General features: G+C 38.6%; 1 protein-coding gene across 1 annotated transcript in view; it reads left to right on the top strand.

The window, feature by feature from the left end:
• Positions 1 to 13,698, top strand: part of LOC134805052 (cuticlin-1) — a 109,158-nt gene extending 95,460 nt beyond the window's left edge. Inside the window, exons 8-12 of the mRNA XM_063778341.1 lie at positions 10,559 to 10,667; positions 10,923 to 11,147; positions 11,478 to 11,685; positions 12,348 to 12,623; positions 13,387 to 13,698. Of these exons, the coding sequence (XP_063634411.1) occupies positions 10,559 to 10,667; positions 10,923 to 11,147; positions 11,478 to 11,685; positions 12,348 to 12,623; positions 13,387 to 13,629 (1,061 nt within the window). The 3' untranslated portion in view covers positions 13,630 to 13,698. The remainder of the gene's footprint in view (positions 1 to 10,558; positions 10,668 to 10,922; positions 11,148 to 11,477; positions 11,686 to 12,347; positions 12,624 to 13,386) is intronic.
• Positions 13,699 to 13,917: the final 219 nt, after the last annotated feature.

Raw genomic sequence — 13,917 nt, 5'->3', positions numbered from 1 at the left:
GAATGATACCACAAATGCGTGTCATAAGGTGCTTACCTTGTGGGAGGTGATCATCGAGCGCCAACAGGCTATAATTCACAATTATATGACCAAAACTATGACTAGTAACGTAATTATTTCAATAATAGGTATACACATTCATGCCTCACTTTTTCACATTAACCGTTATCAAAATTTTACTGTAGTGTAATTAACAGCAAGTAAACACGTTTGTTTATTAAAACACAAGGAAAAACTTAAAGAAATTGTAAGAAAAACATTAATTACGATTTTATAAAAATACGTCAAAATCGCTATCGCGCACGAAATTAACCCAAATTACATGTGTCCACTCCCAGACGCACCTGCCGGGCTACTAAGGGAGCTGCCATACAAAGACGAATGCTATAGCATCTGCGTCACAGAAAGGGGGGCCAATTTGGAGACGTCACAGGATAATTTTTAACTTCGATAAAACTATGTAATATGGCAGTACGTACGCATTATTTCACTCTGGTGAATGGTAGAGGAAAAGTTGGTGAATAATATTATACTGTGGTTAAGCGGATTGATAAGCATTTTAACGAATAAATTTAAAAAGAATAACGGATGCAATAGCAGGCGCGTCACCAGGAGGAGTACAAAAACGGATGCTATGCAATCCGCGTCCGCGAACGTGTTAATGCCAGAAGGCATTCTTTACCAGTTAACCTTTGGGTCAAACAGCCAATTTTATTGACTCCCTCCATGTGTAGGTATAATAAACTACTCCTAAGAGTATGGTTTATGGATTCATATAAGGTGCGTTGGAGTAATTTCGAAAGCGGGATGATTTTGAAAATGGCACATACATACCTACTAAACTAGAAGTGCTTTCTGTAGCAACAGTAAACAAGATATTATCTTGGTAGGAGTTGCAGTAGTTGCTAAGGTATGAAGTACTTCTGGTTTTATACATATTTGTCCCGCTTTCGAAGTTTGTTAGCTATTTTGTTGCAGATTTTAAAAGGTGAATTGCCCGATGTAACGTGGTTTATACCGAACTTTCAATACATGCAGTTTACAAAAGACAACAGGTTTAGTAACAGGCCGTACCGCGTACACCATGGTGAGTGTGCTAGCCAAGTAAGAGTCCTAAATAATTGCCTTCCCCAAGGGTCGGTCCTCGCACCACTGCTCTTCAATTTATACGTCCACGACATGCCCGAAACAACCAGTCGGAAGTTTGGATACGCGGACAATCTGGCCTTGGTCACACTAGACTCAAACATGCAGGCTGCCGAACTAACGCTAACAAGGGATCTCTCTACCATGGACAACTTCTTCACGAACTGGCGCCTGTGTCCTAACCCTTCGAAAACGGAAATAGCTTGCTTTCGCTTAAACAACAAAATGGCTAAAAAAGAGCTCAAAGTGATGTTTAGGGACACTACTCTGAAACATAATTTCTACCCCAAATACCTGGGAGTCACTCTTGACAGAAGCCTGAACTTCAAACAGCATCTTGGGAAATTGTCTGAAAAGCTGAAAACCCGGAACAGCATCATCCAAAAGCTAACCGGAACTACCTGGGGTGCTAATGCAGCTACACTCCGGACCTCAGCACTGTCGCTGGTATGTTCGACAGCCGAATACAGCTCTGCCGTCTGGCTTAACAGCGCTCACACTTCCCTGGTTGACGTCCAACTCCATCACACGATGCGTCTCATCTCTGGATGCCTCAAGTCCACACCGATCTATTGGCTACCACTGCTACCAGTCCTATCCCACATACTGCCACCTCATATGCGGAGAGAAAATGCCTTGGCCTCGAAATACAAAAGATCCGGGCATCCCCAAACTTACCTGTCCATGAAGACCTTCATGATTTTAAAAAGACAAGACTTAAGTCTCGCCATCCTCCAGTGCTGAGATTCCATGATCCAGCACCAATGTGTAACCTACGGGACTCCTGGGAATCTGAATGGGAATCAAGATTTCTCCCCGGTGACGTCTTCAAGCCTAATACCAGCCATATGGCTTTGAGGAGCCCCGACGCGTTTGGTGCATGCTGAATCGAATAAGGACGGGAGTTCGAAACTGTCCTTATTTGTGGCACAAATGGAAACAAATGGAACTGGTGCGAATCATCAGTATGTCGGTGTGGAGCAGCCGAGCAGACCGTACACCACACGGTTTTTGACTGTCCTCTAAACAAATACCATGGGCAAGTGGAGGATTTTACCACCTTAACACGTTCGCGGACGCGGATTGCATAGCATCCGTTTTTGTACTCCTCCTGGTGACGCGCCTGCTATTGCATCCGTTATTCTTTTTAAATTTCTTCGTTGAAATGCTTATCAATCCGCTTAACCACAGTATAATATTATTCACCAACTTTTCCTCTACCAGTCACCAGAGTCAAATAATGCGTACTGCCATATTACATAGTTTTATCGAAGTTAAAAAATGGGAACACCCAAATATTCCGAAATATGTTTTTCCGACTTTCATAACCTCGATTTTCATAATCACGATTTTTTATTCGTCCGAAATATCGAAATCACGACTTTGAAAACCACGAAAGAAGAAAATCACGACTGCGCTATTTCCGAATACTTAAAATCCAATTGTCATATGAACGAAAGCTTAAAGTTCCGATTTTTAAAAATCCGAATTTTTTTTTCCGAATTTGTCTATTCCGAATAATCATTGACCGATCGGAAATAAAATAATTCGGAATTCAGAAATTCGATCTTTTGTAAACTCGGAATAATGAAATTCGTGATTTTCAAAAGGGAAGTAATTAAATGGTCAGCCGTTTTTTAAATTGATCTGCAAAAAAAATGCATTTAAATCATTTGGACATGCTAGAACTGCTACCTTTACAGAAACCAACTGCTACTAGAAAAGTGGGTTAGGATAGAACTGCAACCTTCACAGAAGCCAACTGCTACTAGAAAAGTGGCTTAGGTTAGAACTGCGACCTTTACGGAAACCAACTGCTACTATAGTTCGTTTTTTTTAGCATTAGAAATAAGGTAAACAATATTGATGTGTCTTTTAATTGAAAAACACATTTTAAAAATAAGTTACGGCAAATATGTAACAATTATGAATCTAATACGATCATTTATATTCTTCTGCTTTCATAAGTAATAGTTACTGATTTTTAAAAAGCGTTTTTCAAATAAAAGACATGTCAAGATCGCTTACCTTCTCTCAAGTTCTTTCTAATGCTAAAAAAAACGAACTATAGAAAAGTGGGTTAAGTTAGGTTAGAACTGCGACCTTCACAGAAACCAACTCCTACTAGAAAAATGGGTTAGCTTAGGTTAGGACTGCGACCTTCACAGAAACCAACTGCTACCAGAAAAGTGGGTTAGGTTAGGTTAGAACTGCGTCCTTTACAGAAACCAACTGCTACTAGAAAAGTGAGTTAGGCTAGGTTAGAACTGCGACCTTCACAGAAGCCAACTGCGACTAGAAAAGTAGGTTAGGTGAGGTTAGAACTGCGACCTTCACAGAAACCAACTGCTACTAGAAAAGTGCGTTAGGTTAGGTTAGAACTGCGACCTTTACAGAAACCAACTGCTACTAGAAAAGTGGGTTAGGTTAGGTTAGAACTGCGACCTTCATAGAATCCAACTGCTACTAGAAAAGTGGCTTAAGTTAGAACTGCGACCTTTACGGAAACCAACTGCTACTAGAAAAGTGAGTTAAGTTAGGTTAGAACTGCGACCTTCACAGAAACCAACTCCTACTAGAAAAATGGGTTAGGTTAGGTTAGAACTGCGACCTTCACAGAAACCAACTGCTACCAGAAAAGTGGGTTAGGTTAGGTTAGAACTGCGACCCTCCCTCCCCTAGAAACTTACTGCTTACAGAAAAGTAGGTATAGGTTAGGTTAGAACTGCGACCCCTACAGTAAATAACTGTTTTTAAAAAAGTAGGTTTAGGTTACGTTAGAACTGCTACCCCCCGTAGAAACGTAGGTACCTTTATTTAATAACAACAAATTCGGAATATCGTTATTCGGAATTAAAAAAATAGGAATCACGTCAAATCGGAATTCAAAATTTCGGAATTATGACAATTCGGAATTCGTGATATCAAAAATCGTAAATGTTAAATTCCGTGTTTCTCCCTATCGGAATTGTTATATTCGGAATTATGTGGTTCGGAATTTAAAAAATCGTCGGTTTTACTATTCGGAAATATAAAACTTCGTGATTTTCATCGTTCGGTAATTACGACAATCGGAATTTTGATGGGTCGAGCATTTAAAAATCGGAATAATAAAATTCGATATTTTAAAATTCGGCATAAAATATTTCGGAATTATGTAGTGTACCCTTAAACAATATCCTGTGACGTCTCCAAATTGGCCCCCCTTTCTGTGACGCAGATGCTATAGCATTCGTCTTTGTATGGCAGTTCCCTTAGTAGCCCGGCAGGTGCGTCTGGGAGTGGACACATGTAATTCGGGTGAATTTCGTGCGCGATAGCGATTTTGGCGTATTTTTATAAAATCGTAATTAATGTTTTTCTTACAATTTCTTTAAGTTTTTCATTGTGTTTTAATAAACAAACGTGTTTACTTGCTGTTAATTACACTACAGTAAAATTTTGGTAACGGTTAATGTGAAAAAGTGAGGCATGAATGTGTATACCTATTATTGAAATAATTACGTTACTAGTCATAGTTTTGGTCATATAATTGTGAATTATAGCCTGTTGGCGCTCGATGATCACCTCCCACAAGGTAAGCACCTTATGACATGCATTTGTGGTATCATTCTGTGTATATTTCACGCCTTGTATTTGGTGCAGATGCATCCGAAACAGAATATAAAGTTGGGTGAATCATCGCTTGGCAGGAAAAGTGATGGACGCTTTACGTCCAGAACTTAACGCGGCGGTGCGTTACAGGGAACTCAAAAAGTGTAATGCGGTACATATTGACACTTTTGAGAAGTAGTGTTGGCGTAAAATGCTGCGTATACCTTGGACAGCTAGAAGAACAAACCTCTCATTTTAAGAGAGCTTAACATTGCCACTCGGCTCTCTACAACATGCTATGAGACCCATGACTGGGCCTTTAGATTAGAGCCGGTCTCCAACGCATAATTTGTAGGTAGTATCACATAATTTGAAGTCGAATGAACAGCGAACGTGCTTGGGATGGGGCATGTATGAGATGGACTCAATATTACAATGATAAGCAAAGAGGGAACAAAACAGAAGAAGAAAATTGTTTGAAGAGGTCAGCAAATGAGTCTTTAGAGCAAAAATCGCGCCTTTAGGAAGTCAGAAGTCTCAGCCATCAAGTCCATTGAGCACGATGTATGAATGCTATAACATGCGATGTCCTATAATATCCCATCTTGACTACGTCATGTGACAGACATGCTTATGCATCCGAATTGTATAGCATTTGTTGTCACATAGCGTATAAAAAATATACTTCATATTGACGCGGATTGCATAGCATTCGCCTTGCATAGCATTACGCGTCATATACAAACCTAAAAGATATATTTGTAGTGACAGGAATGCTATAACAGTCCCAATATTTCCATACAAAATTTAGGTGTCCAACTGGTGTGACTGAGCGTCCGCGAACGTGTTAACCACAAAAGCGGTACAGTACTTAAAAACTGTAAATCTCTGAAGTAGTAGTAGTCAGAGTAACACAAAAAGCCATACGAAAAAAAAAAACAAAAGACAAGAAAAGCATTGATGTTATAGGAAAAACCAATTATTCATTTTATAGTCTATGTAACAAGTAAATCAAGTCGGTATTTAAAACGTAAGCAGGGAATAGGCATTAACACCCACGTATGTCAGTTACAGATTCATTGATATGAGTCTCGCTGACAGCCGAGGTGTGATGTCAACTCGAGATATAAGCGAACAGTTATGAATGTAATGTTGTTTGATGCCCGATGTTAATGATGCTGCTCGCGAACACTCATTATGAGCGCGTTCGAAACAATTATCATTATATCTTACAAGTTACAAACTGGTACTTGGCCTTAGTTCACAACTTACTAATTTGTTCGACGCAGAATTTGAAAATAATCCAATCACCTTAAAAAGTACTCGATAGCTCATTTCATGGAAATATGCTTCCAAATTAGGAAAGTTCTCGTAAAAGAAATAATCATCGACGTCTTATCCCTACTTCTATTTTTATGTACCTACAAACGATTCCCAGTGGTAAAAACTGAGTAAAAAAAAACAATAGTCACTACCAACGCGCGCTTTGGTAGTACGAGTAACTAGATTACCATACCACTAGTTCTTAGAAAACATATGCTATTCTTATAAGTCACAAAAAAACATAATAAATAGAGTTTCTCGGGATTTTATACGAAATGACATTTTACATGTTGCCCCTTGCTTTTCAATAAATCGAGGACACCGGAATATTCCCAATAAGGCCTAGCCTTTGGATTGGAAATTCAGATGGTAGTTGTTTTTGTAAAGTTACGCAAAATGTCGGGACGGGTGCTGGGAAAATGCTGAAGGATCAAAACAACTAGCGAGTTCAAATCTCTTTCAACGATGTGAACTTTCCCTGTTTTCTTTTAATTTAAAAATATTTATTTTGCGTTAATATCAAACATATCAATTTTATAAGTCAATAGTAGTTACATTAGTCACCCTAACCTTACGGAAACTGTTTCAATTCATATGAACATGTGAATAGCAAGCAAAAGAAGCTTCAAAGACAGCTCGTAATCGCATAATGTGAGTCTAACAGGGCAATAATGACGAGCAAATATCGCCGTTAACGGTATATAGTATGGTAAAAAGTATACTAGACAAATACGCTCGAATACGTTTGTTTAACGGCATGATGGTCTCGTTACCAGTGGTGGGTTGCGATAATGGGCTCAGTCATAAAAAAAAACTTAAGCATCTAAGTTATCAATATTGTAATATTATTTAAGCTTATGCCTAAATAAACATGAAACCAATAAGCATAACGTAAAAATAATAAAATATAATACTTCGGATAAATGTTGCAAAATTTAGATGCGAAACTTTATTAAAAAAAAGCTTATACACGCCTAGTTCTACAGAAAAAAAAGAAATTAATTCATGTAAAACGTGAAAATATCGGTGTGAGAACATTCGCATCAGATATAAAGATGTGAACAAGATGTTAGATAAAGGAGATTAGTTATTATCTTAATTAAGATAAATTATGGTTTGATTTAATTGATGGCGAGTACCATGTTCAATCGTGCGTCGACCACCTCATTATCTTTAAGCCCTCTGATTGTTAATGTGATGTTCTCCGATATTGCAAAGTTAGAGCAGATTTAAACATTGTAGTAAAGTAGATAGCAAAACATTTTGAGATATGAATCGTTTGGTGTTGGGGTCGATTAAATAATTGGTTGATCATGTTTAATTGGTTAGGTACTATATACCTACAATACATTGATCTATTTATTTTAATGATATACCTCTTAGGGGCTATTCATAAATTACGTCATTTCAAATTAGGGGGGGGGGGGGGGTCTGGACATCGGATGACGGTAGCATGAAGTAGGAGGAAATGGGGGCTTTTGAAGCATGATTTTTGGATGATTATAGGGGGGGGGGGGGTCAAAAATCGTCAAAAATCGATGACGTAATTTATGGACAGCCCCTTAGTACGTCTCTAAATATTTTAAAGTGAACTGAGTAGGTATTTCCAAAATCTAATAATGGAAGAAAACTATGCGCAAAAAAAGTCAAGTCACTAACGTAAATATTATGCTCCTATTTGCTTAAATTTTTATGACGTTAGTTCAAGAGTGATTCTCAAAATAGTGGCATCTTAACCTGTCATCGAGTTTTTGAATTGACTGTATCTTTATTTGCTGTTTTTCATATGAAACAAAAATGTATCTAGATAAACTAAAACAATGTTTATTGAGGCCAAGTCATTATTTTTATTTAAATGTAATACTTATATTTATAAAAAATAAAGAGTCGCACTTTTCACTGGAACCTGTCTTGTCCAAAAGCATCGCTCTTCCAGTTTTAGTTCTTTAGATTTTATAAGCATCAATTTATGTAAATAAAGTATCATGCTATATAATAACATAAACAATACCTTTTAAAATGTACTTTGCACAGGCCTTATATATATATATATATATATATTTTACAACAATATTCACGCACGAAGTTTGTCCAAGGATATTTTCACTGTTAACCTGTACCAACCTGTACATGCGCGGTATTGCATCTGACTCATACACAGAAAAAATTATTTAGATCATAAGTTATGATTCATAACTATGGCAAAATATTAGGTAAGTATCAAGCTAACCACCGTAGGGTACCATCATGACCCAAGTTTCGTAGTTTCGTAGAGACAAGTGGTTAAAGGCAGACATCTGGGGTTTTGTAACGGAATGTTAACTTTAACTTGTCTGGATTATTTTAAGAATGGGGCCTTATGTAATAATATCATTTTAATATTGTATGAGGGTATATTCATCTATGCTGAAAGTGAGACATTCGTATTATTATCCGTTCAAGGGAAAAAATAAAAATGAATGTATTTTTCACTGTAACCTACTTAACTTTAACCTGTGTTCAATGTATAGGTTATTGTAAGTCTTGAAAATAACTTCTTCATTTTCCGTTCCCTTTTGAAAATTTGGGGTACTTGAAGTAGTAAAACATATTTTTCATTCTTAAAAGTAAAAAAAAAATTCAAAAAATGTTTTTATTAACTTTAACCTGTCGATGCCATTTTCTTGAGAATCACTCTCAAAGTGCTGTTATAAAATTTAGTCATGTCACGCCGCCGACGTGTAGATAGTGACCTTTTTACCAGGACAGGCATGGAGCGAGATGGTCCAAAAATATGTATAAAGTTGTGATTTTTTGTCAAAGATACCCATAATAAATCCACACCACTTTTAACCGCCATCAAGTATCAAGTTGGAAAAAGAAACAATTTTAACAAATGAAGCCATATTGAGTAGGTACAGTCACCTGCAATAATATGTTACTCTTCGAAGGCCGCAAAAATATCTGACACGATCTTATTTCTAGAGCCATAAGAGCGTGTCACATATTTTTGCGGCCTTCGAAGAGTAACATATTATTGCAGGTGACTGTACATAATGTACGAGTATTACAATGTACAGTACAATAAATACTTATTCTAGACTAATCTGAAAAAAACTTACCTATATAATAATGTCCATGTGATACTTTTAAGAAGCACTTGTCTCTATAGAAATAAAAAAAATGTACGTAGGATCGTCGGGAGGTATATATGCGATGTCCCTGAAATAAGATTCAAAATTGCATGAATATAAAATTTGTGGCTTGACCGTACTACATTTAAGCCCACTTGCCGGTCGCCGCCGCCGTGTCAAGTTGTCAACTTTGTATTGCGACAGCTTTCTTCTTGTTTACTTTGTTTAATGGCATATTTGTTTACGTGTTTCCGCCTTTGCATGTTTGGCCATACTTTAGCCTTTTGTGGTTTCGGTAAACAGTTTAATCACTTTTCACTTAACTTGGATGGATGGGTTAGTTAAGAAGCACTCTCGTTGAAACTGCTAAGTGTGGCATTAGTGTAGCTAGTGCGTTTTGGAAACATTAATATATACCTTAGACCTATGATAATAAGAACAATTTTGTAAGTTACTAAAAGAAGAACAATTTTGTAAGTTACTAAAAGCAAGACCAGATTTTAATATTTGTATAAAAATAATAATTCGTACCTATGTATTAGGTCCTTACCTATGAAATTGGCGTTTTTGTTCATAGATATAAGTCTGATCCTAGTTTTTTTTTTTTTACAAAAGTACATACACAATTACAATAAAACTACAATATGATTTCGCCAAACTGCTTGACAGCAATTAATTGTTATTTTTTATTGTTAAGTGTTCAGAATTAAGCCTTGAAAATAGGTCTTTTCATGTGCTGTCGGTTCGAGTATTAAAATTACTTATATTTTTCTAATGGTACCAATTTTCAAGAAATGGAGATATTGAAAACATACCTTAAAGGTGTCAAAAATTACTGGAAAAATTTTGTTTGGTTTGAATTAGCCATCAAAAAAATATCCGCAAAATTAATTGTATGGAAATTCGTGTTTCGTTGAAATTCTCCGAACAAAACGCCAATTTCATAGGTAATGACCTAATATTAACACACTTGTACAGTACCTACCAATTTCTCAAATTAATTATCTGTAAATGATCCATTTCAAAACCATTTTGGCAACAAATTTCATTAAGATAACAGCAAAAAATAATAACCCGACTTCTAAATAGGAGGAATGTGACTTTCACAATTTTATTATAGACAGAAACTTAATCACATTTCTTAGTCACATCAAAAAACACATCACACATCCTGCCATTTTAGTACCCACAATTAAATTCCTACTCTTTCTCTTAAAATAAATGATTTTATGCTGTGTTCCGTTTATACAGTATTAACCCATTCAGCGCTAATCACGACACGTTTTGCCTCTACGAAGCATTTGCACTACATACCGGGAAACGATGTGTTAAGAAATAAACGTTCAAGACCGTATCTTTACGTGGATAACTTTTGTTTACAGGTGAATTCGATATGCGAGTGAAATCGTGTGCAGCGTCTGATGGCTCCGGACACATTATACAGCTTTCAGATGAATACGGCTGCGTTTTGCGCCCGAAGATGATATCCAGGTGGGATCCCGATTATAATGCTTGGTATACGATACTAATTAATAATTATCTGTTCCCTGTTAATGAACCCAGGAGCCCCTTCTGCTCCTATTAGTGACTGCTGGCATGCGTGCCGTAGGTAGGTACATACGTGCGACGCGAGTACCTGCGGCTGATTTCATACCGTTAAGTCCTTCACGCGCTGAATGCGCTGAAATCGAATGCCTATACGAGTACCTACCCCGCTTTATCTAATTCACATTATTGTAATTTCAGATTTTTAAAAGCTAAGGCAGCAGATGAGCGAGCAACGGTGATCACGTACGCCTTTTTCCACGCCTTCAAGTTCCCTGATGCCCTGAGCGTGCATATTCGATGCAAAGTGGAGATCTGCAGGCACGGCTGCTTGGACCACTGTCAGCTAGCCGGTGTGGCTCCTCAGAGACACGGGGCTCTGGACAGGAAGGATGATCGGACTCATCGGGACCACAATGAAATCAAGTAAGAATATAAGCATCCTTTTTCTAGAACATGCGTGGAACTTATTGAAATAGTGTCAGGAGAGTTATGATTTTTAAATTAGGAATAGGTACAGCCGTCATCAGGTATATATTAGGACCAGCCAAGCGCTCACAAATATCTGACCACGCCTTTATTGTCAAGGCGTTAAAGTGCGCGTTCAGATTATCGACCACCTCGGCCGCTCAGATATATCTGAGTGCGACTGTACATGACGAGCGTTAAAAATTTAGCATAAATCGATCTAGCTCAATTTTCATCACGGTACGAGGGCCATTCAAAGTAACCTAACAAAAGCTTGTCACTTTTCAGTGATTCATCAGCCGAAGAAGTAGCAGAATCGAGCATGATAGAAGAAACTCGTTTACCATTAGAAGAAGCTTTCGGGGACGAGGTATCGGGCGACGCGGTGCCAGCGCCGGCGCCGCTGCCGCAACGCGCGCCCGCGCCCGTGGTCGAAGACTCTGACCACATGTCTGCCGTCGAGGAGCTGGTCGAAGCTCTGGCTAGACCATTCACTGTAAGTAGCTGTCACGGTGGACGTTCGGTGAAGAGGTAGCACCGAGCTGGGAATTACTTTCACTAACCTGTATTCAGTTACCTGTACACAATTAGTTGTGTGCATTATGCGAGGAAATTAAACATAATTAGTAATTACTAACTAACAGCATAATTATAATTTAAATGTTTGATACTGACTGGTAGCCGGATATAGTCGATAAGCGCGTGGTACTCATGCATGCTGCTTGGACAAAATAAGCTTTGAAGGATACAAAAGGCAAATATTTACTTATTTACTAACCGCTTTCCGTGAAGGAAAACATCGTGACGAAACCGGAGTAATCCCAATAAGGTGTATTTTACCATTTGGGTTGAAAGGTCAGATGGCAGTCGCTTTCGTAAAAACTTATTAGTGAAATATTGTGCTAAATATTCATTATAATATTTTATTTATTTAATGACAAATAAACATTTTGGTGAAAAGGTGAATTTGTATATCTAAAGTTTTTGAACATCCAATCTCTTTTGTGTGATGACGGTAAAAAAAAGAAAAAAAAGCAAGATTAAAACGCAAAAACGAACTTTAGGAACGCTGAACAGCCACGTGAAATAGCACTTTTTGAGTAACTGCATTAAAAAAGTAATACTTAGTCGATAAAACCTACATCCCTCACTTTCCAGGATCGTCCCAGCGATCTCGACGAGCGCGAACGTTTCCCCCACGGGCCGCGGACCTTCGGCTCCGACAAGCCAGTCTCCGACGCAGTGGTCCCCGCCAAGCCTCCAGGGCCCGCCGTGGCCGGCCCCAGGTCTCTCCGCAAGAGAAGGACTGTTCGGGAGGGACGCTCCGCCGATGTTGGCGTTTCGGGCATCTACGAAGTGGTTTCAGAGGCTGACTTAGCGTTTGGTCCGACAAGAGAATCAGTCACGGTGTTTAGTGGCAGGATTAGAGAAGAAGTAAGTGGATTATGATATAAAAGAAGTTAAAAGATAAGGCAATGCTTGACGAAAAAGTAATTGTGTACTAAAGACAGCCTTAAAAAGTTAAAAAAGTAGAGACATTAACAAAAAAATAGGAATATAGATATAGCATGCTTCTTGAAAATCTTGAATCCTTTGCCTACCTACTTTAATATTGTCCTGTGTTTTTTTTCTGCATTTTATTTATTTCATACATAATACATTCTGATTTAGTTAGCAGTCTGCTTTATTTAGAACATTAGTATGATTTAGCGCATTGTTACCGGTAAATGCTCAACATGACTTGGGACTTCCATAGTCTTTAAAAACCACCTATAATAATTTCACGGTAGATGTCAGTAGATTTTTTCCAATACTAATATCTAACATATAACAACGATGAAATTAAAGTGGGAATATGGAGTCGCGAGTTCAAATCTCGTCGATATATTTCCATGTTTACCGTACCGGTAGGTAAGCGATTCCACAATATACGCATTCAGACCATTATTTATAACCAAAAATCTTAAACTGACTGAACTGACATTTGTTCTGGATTATTTAAATGACTTAATATTATGTTTTAAAAGAATTAATTTATATTATTTTATGATTATTTAAGGTCAAATGAGAGGTAAAAATTGAGTAGTAAATTGCGAGTAGATAAAGCTCATCGTTGTATATAGCTACACCAACGATAAGTGTAGATATATTTAGTTTAGCGACCGACGGTTATTTGATCGGTCACATTGTGTGTTAGGTGGTGTACGGCGTGTGCATGGGCGCGGTGAGCTTCGGCGCGCTGTTCGCGTCGGCGGCGGGCGCGGCGGCGGGCGCGGCGCTGGCGGCCGCCGTGCTGCTGCAGCGCCTGCGCGCGCGCGCCGCCTGCCCGCCGACCCCGCCGCGCTGCCCCGTCCAGCCCGCCGCGCACTCGCTGGCCGCGTGGATGGCGCTGCGGCTGCTCGGCGAGCCGCACCACCCGCACCGTTCGCGCGACGGCTGATCTTCCAGAGACTGCCCTATAAATATATTCTGTGACCTTTTTAATGACGGACGATGTATCTGATAGACGTGCCCGGTCGAATGTGAATCGGTAGCGTCGGTCGCGTCGAATCTTTAACCTTTTCGCCGCCATTGACTCGATATAAAGTCGGTACATTTCGTGCCCCACACGCCGGGACTTCATATCGAGTCGTGGTTTTGGTCAGGTTTGTTTACGTGCAATTGTTTACATGGCGTTGATGACACTCTATTACTTCATTAACGTGGCGGCGAAAAGGTTAAAACGTTC

This window comes from Cydia splendana, chromosome 2 (assembly GCF_910591565.1).
Source record: "Cydia splendana chromosome 2, ilCydSple1.2, whole genome shotgun sequence".
Lineage (NCBI taxonomy): Eukaryota > Metazoa > Arthropoda > Insecta > Lepidoptera > Tortricidae > Cydia > Cydia splendana.
This window is presented reverse-complemented; position numbering and strand designations above follow the sequence as displayed.